Source organism: Triticum aestivum, chromosome 5D, assembly GCF_018294505.1.
Source record: "Triticum aestivum cultivar Chinese Spring chromosome 5D, IWGSC CS RefSeq v2.1, whole genome shotgun sequence".
NCBI lineage: Eukaryota > Viridiplantae > Streptophyta > Magnoliopsida > Poales > Poaceae > Triticum > Triticum aestivum.
This window is the reverse complement of record NC_057808.1, coordinates 269,533,925-269,556,673: the sequence shown is the minus strand read 5'-3', so window position 1 is coordinate 269,556,673 and position 22,749 is coordinate 269,533,925. Positions and strand designations below refer to the sequence as shown.

At 43.8% G+C, this 22,749-nt stretch overlaps 2 protein-coding genes across 12 annotated transcripts; one reads left to right on the top strand and one right to left on the bottom strand.

Annotated features, from left to right (window-relative positions):
- The first annotated feature begins 1,068 nt into the window (after nucleotides 1-1,068).
- On the top strand, nucleotides 1,069-18,218 carry LOC123120785 (histone-lysine N-methyltransferase TRX1). Of its 11 annotated transcripts, none has more exons than XM_044540783.1 (25): nucleotides 1,069-1,922; nucleotides 2,038-2,089; nucleotides 2,186-2,260; nucleotides 2,476-2,689; nucleotides 3,243-3,366; nucleotides 3,447-3,551; nucleotides 3,692-3,888; nucleotides 4,960-5,052; nucleotides 5,167-5,264; nucleotides 5,980-6,138; nucleotides 7,013-7,138; nucleotides 7,226-7,273; nucleotides 7,358-7,475; nucleotides 7,545-7,610; nucleotides 7,696-7,757; nucleotides 7,842-7,898; nucleotides 7,974-8,042; nucleotides 8,163-8,310; nucleotides 8,668-8,931; nucleotides 9,397-9,458; nucleotides 9,647-9,724; nucleotides 10,913-11,008; nucleotides 11,674-11,777; nucleotides 11,850-11,990; nucleotides 17,803-18,218. In XM_044540783.1, exons 1-24 carry the CDS (start codon nucleotides 1,099-1,101, stop codon nucleotides 11,986-11,988), a joined length of 3,378 nt encoding a protein of 1,125 aa, XP_044396718.1. In that variant the 5' UTR covers nucleotides 1,069-1,098; the 3' UTR covers nucleotides 11,989-11,990; nucleotides 17,803-18,218. The 11 variants fall into 11 exon arrangements, with proteins under 11 accessions (XP_044396718.1, XP_044396717.1, XP_044396714.1 ...); XM_044540782.1 differs by having other exon boundaries at nucleotides 8,160-8,310; XM_044540779.1 differs by having other exon boundaries at nucleotides 8,121-8,310.
- Nucleotides 18,219-19,551: 1,333 nt separating this feature from the next.
- Nucleotides 19,552-22,015, bottom strand: LOC123120784 (PRA1 family protein H). The gene is made up of 4 exons (XM_044540771.1): nucleotides 21,527-22,015; nucleotides 21,249-21,388; nucleotides 20,079-20,150; nucleotides 19,552-19,996 (listed from the first exon to the last, which is right to left on the bottom strand). The coding sequence occupies exons 1-4, from the start codon at nucleotides 21,949-21,951 to the stop codon at nucleotides 19,902-19,904; spliced, it is 732 nt and encodes a 243-aa protein (XP_044396706.1). The 5' UTR covers nucleotides 21,952-22,015; the 3' UTR covers nucleotides 19,552-19,901.
- Between the last annotated feature and the right edge of the window lie 734 nt (nucleotides 22,016-22,749).

The following is a 22,749-nucleotide window of genomic DNA, read 5'->3' as shown; positions in this document are numbered from 1 at the left end:
TCCCGTGCACACACTTGTTCGTCTTTCTCACATTGTTTCCTTTTTTGCCAACAAATCTAGAATTGTATGTTTTCCACAGCGTGCTTTCGACACCGCCACACCATTCTCTTCTCTTGGAGGCAACAATAAGGATCGACAATGTTCTTGACCGAGCAACGACCCTGCAAAGCTTCAATCCCCGGTGACAGAGGTGAGTAATTAGCGTGTGTGATTCTATCTTCATCTTGGACGTAAGAACAAATCTAGATGGAAGCTAATACAACGAACTGTCAAAGGAGCGATGGACATGCGCTTTGATTCAATCGACGATGAAGATGGATTTCTCTATCCGTTGACCTTTGATGCAAGCAAAGAAAGGGACTACTGTTTTTCTCGACTTGACATCAAGTACTATTGCCAATTCAACATATTTATTTCTCAGTTCAGATGCTAAACACTAAAGAATTGACGGTTTGCTATTCCCTGGTTTGCGTGAAAACCCTAATCGCATTAGTCTGTTCTTGCGGGAAGGAGCGGCAACACATGAGGCCAACCCGGGGATGGCGCAACGGTCAAGGCATCCTCGTCGGGGCCTCCTTAGGAGTGAGCCGCCGCCGCCACGGATTGCAAACAGAGGCGAGCTAGAGGTTAGACATGTGCATATGGGGGCCTTTTAGCTTCGATCACCGCTCGGATTGTATGGAGCCTGAGCCGGCTTGGACGGGAACTCTCCGGAGACGAGGCGAAGGGTGGGCTGGGGAGGGGGAGAAATCTTTGTCCCGTGAGAGAGGAGAGGATGAATATGAAGAGCGCGGGAAGAAAAACGGTCGGAGGAAGAAGACGATGATCTCGCCGCTCGTTTTAGATTCAATGGCCCCAAGCCGTCCGTTTCAAATCGACTGGTTTGCGTTTTTTTCCATATTTGAATGTTTAAGCCGGATACCATGCACTTTGATAGACCCCAATGCAAGTATAAAATCTGTCTAGAAATACTATTATTGTATCGGGATTCATATTCTTCTTACATCTAACTCGAAGCCTAATTGGAACACTGACGGAGAAGAAAAGAAGACCGCAGAGACCCCGTGGTATGATGGCTAGAAGACCAGCAAACGGGCAATGCACACTGGCACTGGCAACAACGGGAGACAGCAGCGCAGGCGCAGCAGCCAGCAGAGCGGAGGAGGGTTGCCGCGGAGAAAAGAAATCGGGAAATCCCCATCCAGCTCCGCGGTGAGAGAGATAGAGAGAGGCGCGGAGGCGATGCTAGCTCCCGCGCTGAGCCCCCCCAAAAGATTTGGCGACGCGTCGCCCACCCCAAACGGGAACCTCCCCCCCTCACTGAACCCCCCTGCAATCCCCAAATCCCCGAAAGCCCTAGGGCGTGCAGCGCTGGAGGAGCGGCACCCGAAACCCTACCCGCCGGCCATGGTGATCGCCGTGGAGGGGAGCTTCGTGCACCAGGACGAGGGGGAGGACGGGGACCACCCCATGCGCTACCTCCCCCTCGGCCGCGTCTACTCCTCCACCGCCCCCTGCCCGCCCCCCAAGAAGCCCCGCAGCTCCGCCTCCGCCGCCGCGGGCGGCAAGCCGCCCGTGATCGTCTACTACCGCCGTCGCCGCAAGAAGCCGCGGCTCGAGGAGCCACGGCCGTCCTCGCCCGCCACTGCGCCGCGGCAGCCGGAGGAGGAGGAGGAGGAGGAGGAGGAGGAGGCGCTGGGCAGGGGCTCGCGGCGGAAGCGCCCGCTCAAGCACGAGCTGCTCAGCCTGGGGTCCGCCCCGCCTGCATTGGGCGCGGATAGAGACGGGGAGGAGCTGCTGGGGCGACGGCAGCCGAGGCGCAGAGGGGGAGTGCAGAAGGAGAGCACTTCGGCGCCCCGGAGGCGACGGCGCCGCAGCAGCCAGCTGGAGGCCGCCTCTCCATCTGAGAAGAGATGGGTAGAGTAAGTTGGATCTGTGCTTGCTTCGCAATGAAACTCTCCTCACGGCTTCAGCAACAAGGAACGGCCAACTAGAATACTTGTTCTCTGTGTAATTTTGACGCTGGCTTTGTCGCAGGTTGGAAATTCAGGGTGCCGATCCGCAGGCGTTTGTCGGTTTAGTGTGCAAGGTAAGTTCTTGACGACGTCTGTTGTGAGCATGTGGTTGTTTCATCACTATATGGAATGCAGCCAAACTGGGGCCTGAATTTTGATGGTGAATGCAGGTTTTCTGGCCCCTAGATGATGATTGGTACAAGGGTTCCATCACGGCCTACACGGAACTAACCAAGAAGCATTCTGTATGCTTTCTACATCCCTGGTTCTTATTTTTCTTATTCATGAAAATTTGCTGTGCCTCAGTGGATTATCCACAGTTGAATTTGATAATCTTTTCTGCATTTTCCTTACTAAAAGGCTCGTTATGTACCACTCTGTTTTCCATGTAATGTCTGCACTATGAAGAGTGCCATGTGAAATGTTGTGTAGTTGATATCTAAAGCTAAACGAATTGCAGGTGAAGTATGATGATGGTGAAGCAGAAGACCTTACCCTAGCTAATGAAAGGATACAGTTTTCCATTTCATCCGAGGAAATGAAGAGCCTGAACCTGAAATTTGGAACATCTAACCTGGATAAGAAGGGATACGATGAGCTGCTTGCACTTGCTGTCAGCTTTCATGACTACCAAGGTCTTGATCCAGATGATCTAGTGTGGGCTAAAATAACAGGTACTCCTATGTCTTTTTCTTATGAGTGCCGATGCTTCCAGCTGTTAACTGCGATTAGATGCCAACGGTCCTTTCTGTTTATTCTGTCAGTCATCACAAGTTTTATTCCATTGTTTGTAGTCATTATCCAGATTACTTTGAACTTTTACCATGTGATACTTTATTTATTCTAGTGTTTATTATAGTTTTGCATCAACTTACAACTTTATTTGATTTCTCGTGCACATCACATGTGTTAGATGGTTAACTGTCTCTTTTGCAGAAAATGCTTTCTAGTGTTAAGCCCAGTATTGATTTATTATTTAACATTTTCATTATTCATCTCCTCAATTACCTGTCATACTTGTTATTTGATAATTGAGTGCTATTTTCCTCCGCATTCCTACATTCCTAAAGTAAACAAGTGACATGGATTTCCCTTTCTGTTCAATTGTTTCATTCAGTTATGTGGTTGATTTGCCATCTTTCAGTGCTCCCTTTTACGTGTAGGCTCTCACTTTTCTCAGTGACTTGAAATTTGTTCTCATGTAATGAGCCTAGTGTGCCTCAACAGGTCATGCAATGTGGCCAGCTGTTATAGTGGACGAGTCAAATGTTCATGCTAGCCGGGCCCTCAAGCCAATTCGGTTAGATCAATCAATACTTGTTCAATTCTTTGGCACCCATGATTTTGCAAGGTTTGGTTCTGTGAAAAGATTATAGCATATTTTTTCTTTTTCTTTCAAAGCAGTACACTAAAGTTGTGTTTCTACCTCAGGATTAAGTTGAAGCAGGCGGTGCCCTTTCTGAATGGCCTTCTTTCTTCCTTGCATCTCAAATGCAAGCAAGCACGCTTCTCCCGAGGCTTAGAAGAAGCCAAGGAGTATGAGTCCAGAACCTCTTATATATTTTTAAGCAATAATTGTTTTTTTTTTCCTGAATACACATCATAGACTTGAAAGATTTTCTGTTATCTTTCATGATGCCCTATTGGTATGATACTGAAAAATATCGATTGTGTAGGTTTCTCCTCACCCAACAGCTTCCAGAAAATATGTTGCAACTTCGGAAATCCATTGAAAATGATGGTTCTGATGTTAATGGCCAAGATGACGCGATAGGCTCTTGTGATAATTTATCAGAAGAAAGAGCAGAAGAAAATGGAGAGGATGCTGAAATGACTCAAATAGAACTAGGGAATCTTCGTGTGAGCAACCTAGGTATGTTCGAGTAAATAGTACAGTAGCCCCCCCCCCCCCCCCTAAATATAAGTTTGAAGATGCAAAAAATGCTCTGGAAGCATGTCCATCCTACCCATTTCAAGGATGCCCTGTTTCTCACTTGAATCTTGGACTGCCTTTTTGAGCTACGATGCTGCCGCTTTATGCAAGTTTTCCTTGGTGGGAGACACAAGCAGACTTGGCACTTCTGGATAGCACTGTTTTTGAGTCGAGCGACTAGTCGCCGACTAATTGACGAGTCGCAACTGGCAGGTCGGCTCAACATGTCGACTCGACTAGTTGGATGAGTCGATCGACTAGTCGTGGTTTTTGAGTCGAACGACTCATTTTTTATTAGACTATTAATAAGTATATATATATACTATGGTAATTTTATTGATGTCCAGGTATACATATACTATGGTAATTTTATTGTACCTATTGCCTAACTCATGTCGACTGTCGCACGTCGACTCATCGACCATGAGTCTTGACTAGTCACGACTAGTCAAGAGTTGCTACCCCAGAACGACTCGTCGACTCAAAAACCTTGCTGGATAGTGGAATTATATCTGTTCCAGAGATATGGACATATGTTATATGTTCAAGGATGATGCAGTTCAGATTGCACTAGCACCAATAATCCAAAACACTGATCTGTTTTAGTTTGTTCTTCCTACCCATAACCCTTCAAAAGAAATAATTGATTTCCATTTACTCCCTCCATCCCAATTTATGTTGTGTCTTCATATTTTGTCATTTAACTTTATGTGCCATAAAAGTTATACCATTGAAACTCCATTTTGATTGTGTTTAATGTAGGCATAGAAGGTTTCCATCAGAGAAATCATTCTGAACATTACTTAAGATGACACTCTATTGCCTTCGAGCATATATGGAGCTCTTATTTGTCATATACATCTTCTGTTTATGCTGTTGTATATCTTCTGCTGACCCCTTTTCTTGGTGCTGACTGAGCTCTGCATGTTTATGTTTATATGCGTCTGCATTTCCTCCTTTGTTCGTTCTTCTGAGTATATAACAAACCTGATTGTTTGAGTTTATTTCCAGGCAGGATAGTATCTGATTCAGACCATTTCCATAACAAAATGCACATATGGCCTGAAGGGTATACTGCTTTCAGGAAGTTCGCATCAGTAAAAGGTATTTGTTCAGCTCCAGACTGTCATCAAGCTTGCATGAAATTTGGTGTTCCATTTTGGAACAGTTTACTCTCATGAGAGTATGTTTTATGAGTACATTGTAATACTTTCACAGATCCACACCTAGTAACATCTTACAAAATGGAAGTACTGAGGAATTCAGATATAAAAGCACGACCGTTGTTTAGGGTGATCTCTGAAGATGGATTGCAGGTAAGCAGATTGAAATTTTTGTACTAGTACCGATCCTGTTAATGTTGGTACTCCATTTTGCTGAATCTTTAGTGTTAAGCATAAGCGTAAAGCATATCATGATGTTGTGTTGCATTGCCATGTATGGAAGGGATATCCTAAGGACCAATGCAGATGATAGTTTCTTAGCAATATCAACAATGAATATTGCTGTCTGCGTCACTTGCTAAAATTTAGTTTACTATTATGAAGAAATTCACATATATAAGCTAGTGTCCTCGTCTCATTGTGCATGTTGCATGATGCTGTGATGGAATGTTTGCTTTACTATACTTGTAGATGATGCTCTAATAATACGTCTATCAAGCTCGCTTAGGTGGCATTGTGACTAAATGTACCTTGAACTGCAGTGAATAGCTGCCTTCATATATTCCTGGCTGTGTTGCATCACCTTCTCATTAGATTATTTCGGTATTTCCTACTTCCGTGGCTAAGTTTCTGCAGCAGATTATAAAATAAGTTAAGTGCAACACAATGCAGTAACCACAAACTGAGTCTCTTCTCAAATCAGCCAATTTATTTACTGCTCTGAATGATCACTGCACAGTTCATTAAAAAGAGCGTATTTTAGGATTATCAGCGAAACCCTCTTGATATACCTTGGATAGCAGCATTTTGACAAATTCAGCAGTTCGAAATCTGTACATTTACTAACATGATGCCTTTTGTTGACCAGATTGATGGCTCTACGCCTAATGCATGCTGGAAGGAGATATACTGCAGGATAAAACAAAAACAGTGCAATGTTGCCTCGGAACTGGAAGGAAATGTTTGTCAGAGATCTGGTTCAGACATGTTTGGCTTTTCAAACCCACAAATTAGGCAGCTTATTCAGGTTTTTAAACAAATAGCTTTCATGGTTTTCACGCTTCATTTTATCAGTATTACTTTTGTTAGGCAATGCATTGGTGCTAGACAATTAATTCATCTTTAAGAAAGGTCTTTTGTTTCTTTTATAAATGCACATTTGTTTTGATAATCATTTCTGTAAGTCTAAGTTTTGTCTATGGCCTTTTGTTATTTGTATTTCAGCTCAGTATTATTGGTTATTTGATTTATACCCACCCATGTATCTGGTACTGGACTTTTGTGGATTGAAAGTTTTGTTGTCTCTGTGAATATGTGATTGGCTGATGCCATACACTTCAGCCGTCAACCTAGTATTTCAAGTTAGTCAACACTCTATTTTACTTAGTTTGGCGATGCTTTCCATTGCTTCAGATAGCCCTTTTGTTGGATGAGGAGACATTACCATTTATTGCAAATTCATATTTTGTTCATTCATACTAGTATTACATTATGATCAGGAAAGAGCCAATGCGTTCTTTAATGTCTGAGTTCTTCCTCATGGACAAAAAGGAGAATATATTTTTTGTTTATCTTGTTCACCCCGAGGTTGGGATTGAATAAATCATTTATGTTGGTGAATCTACTTTTATGCTTTGATACTACCGTGCTCGCCTTACCAGCATTTCCTTTCATTTTCCACAAAAAAAGAGTTGTCTTTGGTGAAAACATTGATGCACATATTGTAGATGCGTGTTTACAAGTTTCATTGAAAAATGGAAATCATTGTTGCCATGTAGTGATGTCCTTCTCTGTCAGGGCTTTTGCCTTCTTCTTTGTATTGACTTCATATTAGTATGCTTTAGATAATGCATACCATTCTTTATCTTTGTTAACTTCAAAGTTACTTGTGTATTTGTTAGGAGTTGCCAAATGCAAGGTCGTGTTTGAAGTATTTTGAAAATGGTGGGGATACCCTCCGTGGTTACAGAGCTGTTCATGTTAATTGGAAAGATCTAGACTTTTGCAGTGTATGTGATATGGATGAGGTAAATGATCCAAATCCTGTTCTCATGCTTATTCAAAATGCAAGTAATCAAACTGAAAAGTTACTTAAATTCTCTTTTGCCTTCCAGGAGTATGAAGACAATTTGTTCTTGCAATGTGACAAGTGCCGTATGATGGTATGCACTTACAGGATCATTCAACTCCATGAATATTGTCAAATATAAGTATTAACAAATCCTGACAGCCTTAACGTGATTCAGGTTCATGCTCGGTGCTATGGCGAACTAGAACCATTGAATGGAGTACTTTGGTTGTGCAACCTGTGCCGACCTGGGGCACCTCGCGTGTCCCCACGATGCTGCCTATGTCCTGTCACAGGTATACAATTGTGTTGTACTTATTGCAAAGCGAGGCTATGTACTTATAAGATGCAATCTCTGTTTGTAGGGGGTGCAATGAAACCTACAACAGATGGCCGTTGGGCTCATCTAGCATGTGCAATATGGATTCCTGGTATAATAACTTAACCACTATATTTTTTCTTAGTGGTATCATATCATGACATACTTTAGTTTTCTTAATCTTAAATTGGTTGCAGAAACTTGCTTAAAAGATGTAAAGAGAATGGAACCCATTGATGGATTGAGCAAAATCAACAAGGTTTTCACCCCTTTCTCTCTTGATTTCGGTGACTGTTTTTGGAGCATTTTTGTAGAAACATTTTCAGTTTTAAGTTATCTCCAGGACCGCTGGAAACTTCTATGCAGCATCTGTACAGTTGCTTATGGAGCTTGCATACAGGTACTTCAGGAACTGTTTAAGCTTATGTTGTGACACCTATAATATATTATGACCCTTCTCCATGCATCAATGTAGTGCTCACATCCTACTTGTCGAGTTGCATATCACCCGCTCTGTGCACGTGCTGCTGATCTATGTGTTGAGGTAAATTACTTCTATGTAAGTGACCCTACTTTCTTGGGGACTAATTTTATACCTTAATTAGTATTATGTTAATTTTAGCTTGAAGATGATGATAAAATCCATCTCATGTTACTTGAGGAGGATGAGGGCCCATGTATTCGTCTACTCTCGTATTGCAAGAAGCACAGACAACCATCTACTGAACGTCCATCTCTTGAAAGTAATCTTGGTAACCCTGCTCAGTTAGTTCAGACAGACGCGGCTTCATCATCTGGTTGTGCAAGGACTGGTAATAGCAATGTTTATTTGACTAGCATCTTTCCAAAAGTTCTGCACATATTCATTTTGGTTGTGTATTAAGATAGTCACTTTTAACCATCCTCACAAAAGAAACACCTTAAACAATATGCCCTGTTGAATTTTGCTCTCCTGTTCAGCTTTTTTTATATAGATTTGTCGGCTTGTCGCTCAGATATTATTATTATTGTTTTGGTTTGAAAGTGAATCTTGAAGTCTTATGGGGGCTGCCTAGTTCTTGAAAAGGCTATATTTGTTTATTAGTAGACGATCTCCTATCCTTATGATTACCTATCTATTCTGTTCTCGCTCCTTGGTGACATCTCTGTTTACTCATTCCTTTGTTCAGAGCCCTATAATTTTCACCGGAGAAGAGGCCAACAACAACCTCAAGTTACAGCTACTGCTTCTGTAAAGCGTTTGTATGTGGAGAACATGCCTTATATTGTTAGTGGCTACTGCCAAAATAAAGTAGGCTGTGATACTAGCTGTGAACCAATTCAATCAGTCGCCTTGTTGGATGCTGCATCACAAGAAGCTTCTGTCAATGTGTCTTCTATGGCTGAAAAATATAAAAGCATGAAGGCCACATTCAGGAAGAGACTAGCTTTTGGTGAGTTTTACTAATCTTCGAACCAATGGCATCTCCATAGCATGATTTCTGAAGATGATTAGTTTCTTTTTTATTATCTTGTTGAAGAAAAAAAGTGTGTTTTGAAAATTTAAGACAGTATTGTTTTGTGGTCTTATTTATTTGCAAAGCATTTTTTTTGCTTTAACTTGAATACACATACTGTATCATATAAGTATTTATCAACTGATGCTTCATCATTTATGCTGTTCTGTTAACTCTTTTGTGGATGCTAGATGAATCATTTTCTGCAATAATAGTCAAATCTATAGGAAGTGTATACGATCTTGGTATAAATCTGTCCAGTGAAAACATGTGCATATATTAGCATGAGCTCTATAAAGAGACATGCCAGTGGGTGGATTATAACTGAAGCTTAGTATTAGTTTGGTATTCTGATTTATGCTTTCTATGAATTGTGTTTTATGTTATGATTTTTCTTGGCAGGAAAATCAAGAATTCATGGGTTTGGTGTTTTTGCAAAGGTTGCACACAAGGCAGGAGACATGGTATGTTTCTGTAACTTCCCCTTATAGATTGTGGTCGCTTCTGGAAAGGAGATGGGTTTCTTTTAGGGAAGATTTTGTAACTGCCTGATAGCACTGCAAACAGTAAAATATGTCGGTTATTTGAAGATGACTGTGATGCTATTTGTGCTAATGTTCTGAAATTCTCTATTTTGTATCTACTTGTTCAGATGATCGAATACATAGGGGAGCTTGTTAGGCCACCGATATCAGACCTTAGAGAGCGGCGTATATACAATTCTTTGGTGGTAAGTTCTGTTTGGAATTTACATCTTTTGGGTGTTCAGAATTGTTGATACGTCAATATGCACAACAAAATTTTGCAGCTTTTAATATGGTAGCTTGTACAATGATCTTATATTGAATGGGTGTCAGCTATTATTACATGAGCATGGGTGTGGAGACCTTCCCACACGTCCTCTGACCCTGTGTGCTCTGACCATTATCCATGACGCCACTAGCATCCATGTCATGCCCCTTTCCCTCTTGCTGCTTCCCGCTCTGCCTCTCCTTCGTCTAGCGATGGTTTTGTTGCTGGCCAGCGGCAGTGGAGACAAGAATGAACACAGAACCCATTCCTACCTTTAGGTTGTTGAATAGTAACTTTCAACCCCACAAAAGTAAGCATTTAAGTGGAGCACTTCCAGTTTTCAACTGGTACCAACTGTCCATTCTCATATATTCATGACATCTGGAATTAACAGACCTTCAACTGATAAAACCAACTGTCGATTTTAACAAATATATGAAATTCAACCCCCTCCAAACTCACAATTGACACTCCCTCCGTCCCTATTTACATGTCGCCCTCGTTGTTTGTGATAAAATTCCAACCATTAATTTCACCGACAATATATTAATTATATGTAATCAAAATGTACAAACTGCATTTTAATACGTACAAATTAAATGGTGCACGTGTTGTGACACAACCCACATTTTTTGGTCAAAGTTGAACCTCGAATAACGTGTGCGCCATGTAAATAGCGACAGATGGAGTAGCTTTTAAATCGAAGTATTGTGAAAAGAATTTGAGGGACGCAAATGTCAGGAGAGAACCATGTACCTGATTTTGTTAAACAAAGAAAATGAAAGGGATTGAATGAAGGGCCATTAGAGGACTAAAAATTCCGACAGTACTGTACATAAATTAGAAGATTATAGACCATACATATATTTTCTCACTGCCAGTCATAAATGGACATCTCTTGTATCTAATAGCTTCTGCTCGCATGCTTGTCACTATTACACTAATCAATGTATGTTAGAATTAACTTTATATTTGGTACACATGGTCCAGCTTGGTACCCACTGTCTCAAAACGTTAGCTCAGTATACATGCCTCCATGATACTGGTAGAAAACACCTGTTATCTAACTATGCTCTACCTGGATATTAATTACAATCTGTTAACTACTCAAAGTAACTCTATGCAGGGTGCTGGGACATACATGTTCAGGATAGATGATGAGCGTGTTATTGACGCTACACGAGCAGGAAGCATAGCCCATTTGATCAATCACTCATGCGAGGTAAGAAAAATCTTGGTCTACTATGCATGTGCTTTCCACTTTGTTAGCAGCTCAGATCCCTTCATATCTTTTATGTGCCGAGGAGTATGGATTATATCCTCATTAATTGTTGTATAACCTTGGCATGGTATTTCTTCGAATTCTGGGCCACTACCTACTGTACATATGGGTAGTTGGACAACGGGGTATATTTTGAGGAAATTCATGTTGAACATTACCTGTGCCTATTCTGGCCATATTTTTTTTTACCAAAATAAGAAATCAGCATGAAAAAGGAATATAGTACAATTGGCATGAGGATGTCTCTTTTGAAGCAAATAATTTTTCACAACGAGTTATGAAAAATTTATACTTGTTTGAAGATAAGGGAATAATCAGCTTTACCAATATACTTTGTATGTTGGCCTTATGTTGTGTCAGCTTATTAAAGATCAAATTATTTGTTCTAACAATTCAGAGGCACTACTATTAATGATGACATACTGATGTATTGTGTTACTGCATAGTGCATACATGAGTGATCCGGTTGATGGGAATGGTTTCGTCATATAGCTGCTGCCGGCATACTCTATAGTCTAATCTTTACCATTTTTAGTTTTTGATCTTATATTTGCTTTTATGGTATTTTGGTAGGCAATTTTCATGACATCTCTTCATCATTGCAGCCTAATTGTTATTCGCGTGTGATAAGTGTTCTTGGGGATGAGCATATCATCATTTTTGCAAAGCGGGACATAGACCCATGGGAAGAGTTGACCTATGATTATAGGTCAGATCTGAATATCATATTGCTTTTGGTCTCACGTTGTAGTTTTACCAATAATTTATATGCTTTATTCAGGTTTGTTTCGAATGAACAACGGCTTCCTTGTTATTGTGGATTTCCAAAATGCCGGGGAGTTGTTAATGATGTTGAAGCAGAGGTCCAATCAACCAAAATAAGAGTCACCAGGAGTGAATTATTTCAGCAGAAAGACTAATGGTCAGTCCTTCCTATGCAAGTGTTAGTGGGAAGTCGAACTACCGACAATATTTATCATTTTATCTATTTCTCCAATTCAATAATAAATGGCGGCACATTGCTTATGGTGTCTGATGCCCTATCGACGTTTCTTTGGGTGCAAGCTCTAATAGATACACATGATGTGGAGGAAGTCCTCCAAAAATTATGGAATTTACATGTTATGTGTATGACAATTACAACTCTTCAACACTAATTAAGGCCTGTATTGCAATGTTAAAGGGGGTTAGCAATTACTCCGTATTTGTCATAGGTCTCATGATCGATGCACAGGAGTTGCGTCCCCCACCACCAGGGTTGTATGAACAAGGATTGATGTTAATTATTTCTGAACATGGTTTAGTTTAGCGTATGAATATATAATGTTGAATGGTTTTTATTAGTGAGTTGGTTAAAATTTTCATAACACACTCTTGGCTTGTGTTGGTTCTCTAGATTGAATCAGTTAGGATTGGCTAAAAGCATCCATAAAGTTAGTGCATCTCAGCGCTAATACTATCCCCTCTGGTTACTGCTGCAAAGACTTGATCGGGCAGAAAATAATGGATGTCCCTGGACATGTACCATGTCTCAATAATTGTGAAGACTGGTGCAAAATCGAGCAGTTTGCTGCTTGACATCTGGATTGGTATATCATTATGTAAGCATGAGTCGGTCGCTTTGACTTAGCATGGGTTAGACCTATAGAATAGTGAATCGTTATCAGGAATGAGGTGGTTATCAGCTTGCTGTTAGGAGCCGGCTATACTGGTCATGGAAAATTTGATCAGCTTCAGCGCATATCCAAGGGGACTCCCCATAGCGGCCCCAATTGTTCGGACAGACAGTCCGGACACAACAACAACAAAGCTTTTAGTCTCAAACAAATTAGGGCAGGCTAGAGTTGAAACCCATAAGATCTTGTAACCTAGTCATGGTTCTGTCGTGGATAGCTAACTTCCACATCCCCCTATCCATGGCTAGTTCTTTGATGATATTCCAATCCTTTAGGTCTCTGTATGTCGAATCGCCGTCCTATAGAACCTGACTCTTAGGTTTTGTGGCACTCTTGTCACAGAGGACCCCAAAAGCTTGGTGCCACGCCATCCATTTGCTTTGGTTCGATGGATCACATCTGCATCAATATCAACATCTTTCTGCAACATGTACCCCAAACATCAAAAGGTGTCCTTCTAAGGTACCGCCTGCTCATCGAGGCTAACCTCCTCATGCCTAATAGTAATGATGAAACCACACCTCTTGTACTTGGTTTTAATCCTACTAAGCCTAAAACCTTTCGATTCCGAAGTCTGTCTCCACAACTAACTTTCTATTAACCCCTGTCCGACTAGCACCACATCATCTGCAAAGAGCATATGCCATGGAATATGTATATCCCTTGCGACCTCATCCATCACCAAAGCAAAAAGATAAGGGCAATTCCAACGCGGATCACCAAATAACCCCTAAATGTCTGGACCAGACATCCCATACATTTTTTGCCATCTAACATTGATCACCAAATTTGTCTGGGCATTCGAAATCTCACAAATCGGAACCAGACGTAGGGGAGGCATCCGGAGATCTGCCATGTAGGCCTCCGACAACGCGAGCCCATGTCAACAACCCTCGTTCCGCTCCGCCTAGAATTCTCACTCTGTTTTTCGCGCCGCATTCATACCAGTCAAAGAGGACGTAATCGGATGAGATGACGAGACATTTCGCTACATGCATTTATGTGTGTTGACCTGCCAGCCGTCTGGCATTCACATCAGCACGTTGTCCGAGAAGCCTACTTGGTTTGCTGCCCGTGTTGAAGCATAGCCGGTTCGTTTGCCCCGGTATTTAAGCTGGCTGACCGCAAACGCAAACCTTACACCCCTGCCTCTCCTCCCCCAAATCCGTGGAACTCCAGCTCCGGCCACCGTGATGGGCAAGTCGGACGGCTCGAAGTGGTTCTCCGCGACCCCCCCCTCCCCGGCCCTGGCGGGAGCTCCTGGTGTCGACGATCACGTTCTCTGGGCCCGTCAGCATCAACCGCTTCGTTGTAGGTGAAGCCGGAGCCCATCTCCTCGAACGTCGTGGAGTAGCAACAACCGCCCCTCTTTGCTGAGGCTGCCGCGACGGACGAGGAGTTGCGGTACGACTGTGGTCCGGTGCCGTCTTCCTTGCCGCTCTCGCTCAACAACGGTATCCAAATCAAACGCCGCATGAAGGGGCCGTAGTCCCCTGCGCAGCAAGGAGGTGGTGCCGCCGTCCCTGGCTGTTGGCAGTCCGAGAGCCAGTGGCGCCTGGTTGTCGCCGTGAAGGAGCTATCTTCCCCGCCTTGGCGACAGTCTGGCACCCGGTCGCCGTGAAGGAGGAGCCTCCCTATCCGGCGATCTCCAAAGCGTGCGACCGCCTTGCCTAATACCTCTGTGGTGGTGACGACGACTTGTCCTGCACAGTAATGTCGGCTTCCCGGGTGGCTTCCGAGGCGGGGTGCCGGGAGCGTCGTTCTGCTGTCGGAGGTCACGGCGCCTTGGGTCCCAGCGGACAAGTGCCTCCGGAGGCTTGGGCCATTGATCGGTCCAGGACCACCATGGAGACCTCCACTCGTCACTGCCGGATCAACGACCAGCTCCACAAAGAGGGGCTGGAGGAGTCCGAGCGCTTGGCCCGGTTCAAAGGCAATGGCAGGCGGTGCTAGATGGAGGCAGTGGAGCAGCTGCATCACGAGCGTGCTACGGCGGCCGATGAGGGCTGCCGCGACCATTGGCGGGCCTTCCGTCACTGGAAGGACGGCGATGGTGACGACGACAAGTTGTCGACGGCCTTGGAGGCCATGCCTACCAGGTCATCGTCCGGCACCTCACTTAGTTTAGTTTAGGCTTAGTTAAAATTTTGTTCAATTTAGTTGGAACTTTGTTAAATTTTGTCCTTTTTGGTTGTAGTATATCAAAATTTAACAAATATCAACCTTTTTTGAAAAATCCGTTTGAAATGGGGCGGACATTTGGTGACTACGATTGGATGGCCTCCGCCCCCATCGCTGTTCGTGGACACGTCCGGATGTGCCTACGGACATTTGATGATGTCCGTTTTGCTGATCCGCGTTGGAGTTGCCCTAAGAGCTCAAAGCTGACCCTTGGTGCAGTCCTATTTTAAAATTGAAAAGTCATTGGTGTCATCATCACTTGTTTGAACACTTGTCACAACATTATCGCACATGTCTTGATGAGGGTAATGTACTTTGTTGGGACTTTGTGTTTGTCCAAGGCCCACCATATGACATTCTGTGGTCTCTTATTGTAGGCCTTCTCCAAGTCAATGAACACCATATGCAGGTCTTTTTTTGTGCCCCTTATCTTTCCATAAGTTGTCGTACCAAGAAAATAACTTTCATGGTCGACCTCCCAAGCATGAAACCAAACTGATTTTTGATCACGCTTGTCATTCTTCGTACGCGGTGCTCAGTGACTCTCCCATACTTCATTTTATGGCTGATCAACTTAATCCACGGTAATTAGTACAACTTTGAATATCCCCCTTATTCTTGAAGTTGGTACATTCTTTGGGCATCTTGTTCCTAAAAATGAGATTGAACAACTTAGTTAGCCACACTCCAAGGCATCTCCACACTTCAATTGGGATACAATCAGGGCTCATCACCTTGCTTGCTTTCTTCCTTTTTAAAGTCTCCTTGATCTCAGACGGATTGGTTGCACAAAATGTTGTTGGTATCATCAAAGGAGTCGTCCAGCTCAATGGCTGAGCTCTCATTCTCTCCTTTGAACAGTTTGTTGAAGTACTCTTGCCATCTGTTCTTGATCTCCTTGTCCTTAACCAGAAGTTGATTTTTCCATCCTTGATGCATTTGACTAGGTTGACATTCCCCATCTTCCTTGTAGTTGTCCCTTTCGCTTCCCTCATGTTTAAACGCTGAAAGAGGCCCGACCCATTGCTTCACTCACGGCTCGCTTTGTGGTCTCTTTGTCACCTTGTACTTCTATATGTTGTCTGCACTCCTATCCAGGTGTAGGCGAACATTCTTTCTTCTCCTTAATAGCCTTCTGGACATCATTGTTCCACCACTAGGTAACCTTTGTTTTGCTTCTACTCCCCCTCTTCACCTCAAACTCCTCTGAAGCCACCTTTCCAACTCAAGTTGCCATCTTCATCCACCTATTGTTTGCATGACCTCCTTCCTCCCAAGAGCCCTCCTTAATAACCCCCTCCTTGAACCCTTGAGCTTCCACCACTTCGTTCTAGCGACTTTGGTGCACTTATTCCGCCAGACAGATATCCGAAAGCGGAAGTCAGCCAGCACAAGCTTATGTCGTGGGACAACACTCTCTTTAGGTATCACCTTACAATCTAGGCAAAAACACGTCTGTCTTCTCTTCTCGAGAGGAGTGAAATCAATCTGGCTAGAGCGTTGACCACCACTACAAGTCACTAGATGGGATTCTCTCTTTCTAAAGAGGGTGTTAGCTATGATCATGTCATAGGCTAAAGTGAAGCTTAAGACATCCTATCCTTCTTGATTCCTGCTGCCATAACCAAAGCCCCATGCACCCCTTTGAAACCTGCGTTTGGTGTACCCACGTGGCCATTGAGGTCTCCTCCTATGAACCTGTGTTTGATGTACCCACGTGGCCATTGAGGTCTCCTCCTATGAAGGGCTTCTGGCCAATAGGTACACTCCTAACCATGTCTTCCAAGCCTACCTAGAACTCCCTCTTGGTGCTCACATCATGGCCTACTTGAGGGGCATACACGCTGATGACATCGAGAATCAAGTCCCCAACGACCAGCTTGACCAGGATAATTTGGTCCTCTTGCAGCTTAACAACCAGCTTGACGGTGGCACACTCCACTTCCTTCGCCTTCCATCCCTTCCATTTGGTTTCTTGGATGCATAGGATATCAGCACCTTCCTCACCGTTGTATCAACTAACTCCCGTAACTTACCCGCCAGGGACCCTCCGTTCGAGCTACCTAAGCGGATCCTACTTGGCTTGGCTAGCTTCCTTACCCTTCGCATTTGTCAAGTCAAATGCGAAGACCCTTGCTCATATTTCATTACACCTGGGCATCGATGTAGCGTGCCACTAAGGATGCGATGACCTTATCCTTGCCCACTTATCACTGTATCCATATCAACATACGACTCACCAAGGGGTGAGCCTGACCCTTGCCCATTTAAACACCACACCCGGGCAGTCCAAACAAAAAATACCGGTCCTACGGTCCTCCCCAAACCGGCCCCATTGTCCGTACAGTTCGGACCGTCCTAAACCCAGCTCAAATGTTGGTCAGATATGGGCTGTCTGGACATGTCCGCCATGTCAGACCCGACAAGCCGGCCCCACCCCAAACAGACCAAATCATTATCTTTAAATTTGAACTATGTACTCTGGATAATATTTATGTTTGAATTATGTATTTTTAAATTTGAACTGTTTATTTCTATGTTCAATCTAAACCTTTCTAGTATTCAACAAGTTTGTTTGAAAAAAAATGAGAAGGGCAAGAAAATGGGGCCAACAAATGGGGAGGGGTGAAATGGACCCCGCTGTTGTAGGGGCGGAAAATGGAGGAGCCCGATCCCTGCTGTCCGCAGACATATGGGGCTAAAATTTGCTACTTGCCCTTGGAGATGCTCAGCCGGATATTATCTGAAGTATTGGTATTCCACTGGAGTCAATGCTATGTGTAGCCCTACCAATCGAGGCGTCTAGCAAATATATTTTAACAAAATTGTTATTGTGATTACGTGATTGCAGCCATTCTGACACTTCAATTTTCGCAGAGTGAGTATCTGGAAATGCCCAAGGCTTGGATTTACCGAATTGAGGAACTGCGGTGCTGCCTGAGAACTGTGGTGCTGCCAGTGCTTGCTGTGATATTCTCAAATTGACCGGCTTTATGATTCTAGGAATGCTAACGATTCATTCTCACATTGTTTTAGATGGAATGCCAGTGTAGTGTATAGATACTCAGAAGTAGGTTGGGCAATCCAACATGCATGATTGCCTACCATAACTGAAATTGATGATCATGTAGGGCATCAAAATTCAAAAATATTCAGAGTTTACATGTAATTCGGCCATTCACTGTTTCCAGTGTGCCCTGCCATAGGCACAGCCCATTTGATGTTTAAGAAGTCATGATGTTAAGTGGTGACTGAAAGACTTTCTAATGCTAATTGTTATCAGTTGTAAACCATGTGCCTGGCTTCGTGTTTATTTTCTTTTGCTAACGTGCCTGTCGTAACGGACATGCTGTTACTGATTTGTTGGCTGCTGCTTGTTTTTGGTGTTTGAAGTCGCTTTTCAAGGTCTTGTCTTGTGTAACATTTGCCTAAAAAAGCACACCCCTAGGTGGCGGTAATACCAAATGATGGGCTGATGGCACATATATCATGAATTAACACAAATCAACGATGTTAACATGCATCACGACTAGCACACATGAGACTACCTGTAGTACAGTGGGAGTAACATAGTTGACACCTAAGAAAAAAGATGATGTGGCAGCTAATTAATGAGAGAGACAAATTGAGTAATATAGCTAGTTATTCACCATATGAGTAGCATCACACATATTAAAACAAGATGAGTTTATGACTTAATAAATGAAGTGTTGCATGAGACCACATGTATGTTACTTCCCACTATAGAACATGTATCATGGCAACACAAGAGCATCAATCGTGCAGGTTCAGTTATGAAATTATTGTCCGAGTAATTGAGATGTACTCCCAACGTCCTAAAATGTAATACCATTTTTATATTTTGGAACCGAGGGAGTAACTATTCAGAAAGGAAGAGGCGCCTCATTGCTTCAACATTAAACATTGCTTGTGACTTGGCATTGATGGTCGCATGTTCCTTGATTTATTTTAGCCTTTGAACGATGTGCGTTCAGTGGGATATGTTCCGTCGCCTGCGAAGATGTTTTTGGCAACTTCGTCAATTTCAAAATTATATGCCAGCTCAGTCTTTCAAGGGTGTTTATAGAGATAGGGCATTGCGTTCATAGGGATGGGTATATGTGTATGTATTAGCGTTTGCGTCTATTGTGTTAAAAAAAATTGTCCGTGTGTTGGAATGAGGCATATATATTTCAGTGTTAAACACCAATCGAGTCAAGCATATTACCTTACACCCATCATATTGGAGTATAGGTAGAAGAAGGCAAGAAACATTTTAATTTAATTGAGGTTTTGGTAAAATTTGATTTGATTTCAATGCAGGACATAATATCGGCAATATTTAATTAAGTTTAACAATATTGGTAAGCTTTAATTAAGTTAATGCAGGACATGTGGTTTCCAGTAGGATAAGAAAAGAAAAATATCGATTCACTTTAGATTATTTCCAAGACAAGGGAGCATTATTTCTAAGACAAGGGAGCGTGAAGGAGAAAAACCCAAAGCAGAGGGCTGTAGAGAGGAAACCCCAGAGGCCCAATTGGCTTCCAACAGCCTTATTAAGAAAAGAAAAAGAAAAAGAAAAAAGATATTACCCACACAAACTTCCGTGCAAGATCAAGGACATAAGTGCAATACTTATGGCACATCTAGATGTGCTTTAGCAACACTGTATTAAGAACTCCGAAATTTCTTCCAAAAATTCTTTAATGCCAAAACTGGATTTTACAGTCCTAGGATTGTAAGCACACATTGTTCCCACATTCCGCTGTGCTTACAGTTTCACTCTTGCAATCGTCTTCCCCGTCTCCGAACTCATGCAGCCAATATCTTTTGACATAACCCTGTGGAAGGATTGAATGGCGTATATAGTCGGAGCACACGATCTTAGGTGTAGAATCGCTTTCAGGGCAGTGGCTCCACCGTACTACGACGTGGCAATGTACCTGCCATCTGCAGCCTACCTCCAATGGCAACTAGCTTCGTCTTGGTTGTGCCCTCCTATTCTTATTTGCTGGAACAGATAGGCTTGAGGGAGTCAACTTCCGAAGAGAAGCATGCAGCATCATGACTGCAAAACATAGCACACTGAGTTATACAAGAATAATCAGAAGAAACGGAAAGGAAGGAGAGAGGTAAAAGGGTTCATTCACCTGCATAACTCAACCCAATGGCATACACAAGAGCAAACTGCAGGTTGCATACATATAGTAGTACAGCAGTGGCTGTTCAGGAGCAAAACCGACGGATAGTTAGAGACGAGAGCATCAGAGTACAGGTAACACCATTCAAAATAAAAGAAAGCTTAAACAGGATAGCACCAAACCACAGGTATGGTATTCAAAACGAAAAGAACGATCAACATGACCCATGTGTCTTAAAATCATCTGTGCAGGTGGGATCAAGGTGTGAAAGAAAATTGGTAACCTGGCACTGTCCTAAGAATGTACTCCCTCTGTAAAGAAATATAAGAGTGTTTGGATCACTACTTGAATGATCTAAACACTCTTATATTTCTTTACGGAGGGAGTAGGCCTTAAGGTTTGTGTTTTACGCATCAAAAACCAGGTTGCTGCACTAGCGCCATTGCATCTGAGATTTCAAGTTATGCAATGAGCAACGAGCAACTCCCATCCATGTATGTACTGGGCACATGGATTAAACTCCACAGTTTGTACAAATATTTTCCAATTGATCAAGAAATGAATAATTGAAAAAATAAATGAGGAATTATTCTTAATGTGTACTGTGTGACAGCTCCTCATGATATAAATAGCGAATAAGAAACATGCTGCATGGGATAATCAGTAAATTACATAATAAATACTCCCTCCGTCCCAAAATAAGTGACTCAACTTTGTACTAGCTTTAGTACAAAGTTAGTACAAAGTTGAGTCACTTATTTTGGGACGGAGGGAGTATATATTATGACTAAGTTGAACAACTTTAACAAGTTATGTGTTTTGTCATATTATCTATAATTTCTTGAAGAAAATAGAACTTTGTGGCATTTTTCTTGCTCGAAGCATTTACAAAGTTGCTGAAAAATTAACGAAGCAAACACGTCAGAATCATCATAAAGAAAAAATAAGTCTTCCAACCTGTACGTTGCTCTGTTCAAGATATCCTTTCTATCCCACAAGAATATTAAGAAATGAATTCCATATATATTCACTACCAATCTTATCTATTTATACTAGAAAACAAAGGACCTATGCCTCTACACTGTCAGTAATGCTGCTGCAAATGAATTCCACCTAGCTCGTTTCATCATTGCACTAGCAATGTTTGCGCAGAAACTGCATTCGAAACCCAACACTCACCAATCTGGGCACAGTGCAGAAGAGCCTGCCCAATTCCGGGCGCTCGTGTGGCGAGCTCCCACCGGTTCCGGCAGTACCGCACAGCCTCCCACACGGCGAGGCTTGCCAGCAACCCCAGCAGCGACATAGGCATCCGGTACCTGCACACATGCCGCCACAGACAGCAGCAGCAGCAGCTGCTTTAATACTCCATCCGCACGCACGGACATGCAAAGACACTAAAGATAACGAAACGAAGGCAGGATGAAGGAACGAGGGCAGATAGCAGTGGCATATACAGGCAGCAGGCGAAGACGAGGATGGATAGCGCGGCATAGTTGCGGGCGTAGCGGCGGACGTTCTCCTGGACGCGGAGTCGGGCCTGGGTGGGGGTCGGGGGCCAGGAGTAGGAGGCGACGCCGGGGGCGCCGATGAAGGCGAGGGACCAGGAGGGGGTGGGCGCGGCGAGGTCGGCGGCGGAGAGGCACGCAAAGGGGTTGAGCGCGAGGAGAGAGGCTAGGGTGCGCGCGAAGGCGAGGAGGTCGGCGGCGGCGCCGGCCCCCGAGGAGGTGGATGCGGGGCTGGCGCGTGTTGGGGCGGCGGCGGCGGGTGCGGGGGCGGAGGAGTCGAGGAGGTCGAGGTAGCCGGAGTCGCGGAGCCAGCGGTCGAGAGCGGGGTCCGGTACGCTCAGCGAGAGGGGGTTGGGCTTGAACGACGACGACATGTCGCCGCTGGGCCGTACGATTAGGAGGACAGGGGTGGTGGCTGCTTTGCAGCGTGTTTCTCTTCTCTTCAACTTAAAGAAGATCAGGAGGAGCGACCGCGCGTGCGCCGTGGGATGGGGAACGGAAATATTTTTGGCACAATCTTAGAGCAGCCCAGTTAGGTAGAAAAATAATGAGGCATTGGTTTGATTTTTTCTCACCCAATGCCCTAAATTGAGGCTATCATTACAATGGCCTCATCTGTGTCATGTTTTCCCTCTCGTTAGGGTTTCTTTCCTCTCGACGCCGGCGGCGATTGTTGAGACCTGTTTTCCTCCTCCTCTGCTGGATCGGGGATCCGTTCTCCGGCCAATCTCGGGGTAGCCTCGTCTGCCCCCGGCCTGGCTTTCTGTCTCTACTCGCAGGGGCGTGAGGGTTTTTAATCTCCCGGACGGTATCCGACCCTGGAGATCGATCTATCTGCTTCGACAACCCATGGCGAACCATGGCGATCCAGTGGCTTCGGGATCAAAAGGAAAGGGCAAGCTAGAGGAGCTGACGAAAGAGCTGGCCCTGAAGGAAGACGACCTCGATGACATCGTTTTTGAGGAAGATGACGCCCCGGCGGAGGAGGACCTCCGCTGGATGATCTTGGCTAGAGTTCACATGGACAAAGGGTGTAGTACCTACTGGTTCTTCCGCAACATGAGGGCAGCCTGGGACCTCGCTAGGCCGGTGAAAATCAAAACCCTAGAGGATAACCTCTTCCAAATGCAATTCAACTGCCTGGGTGATTGGGAGAGAGTTACCCAAGGGGG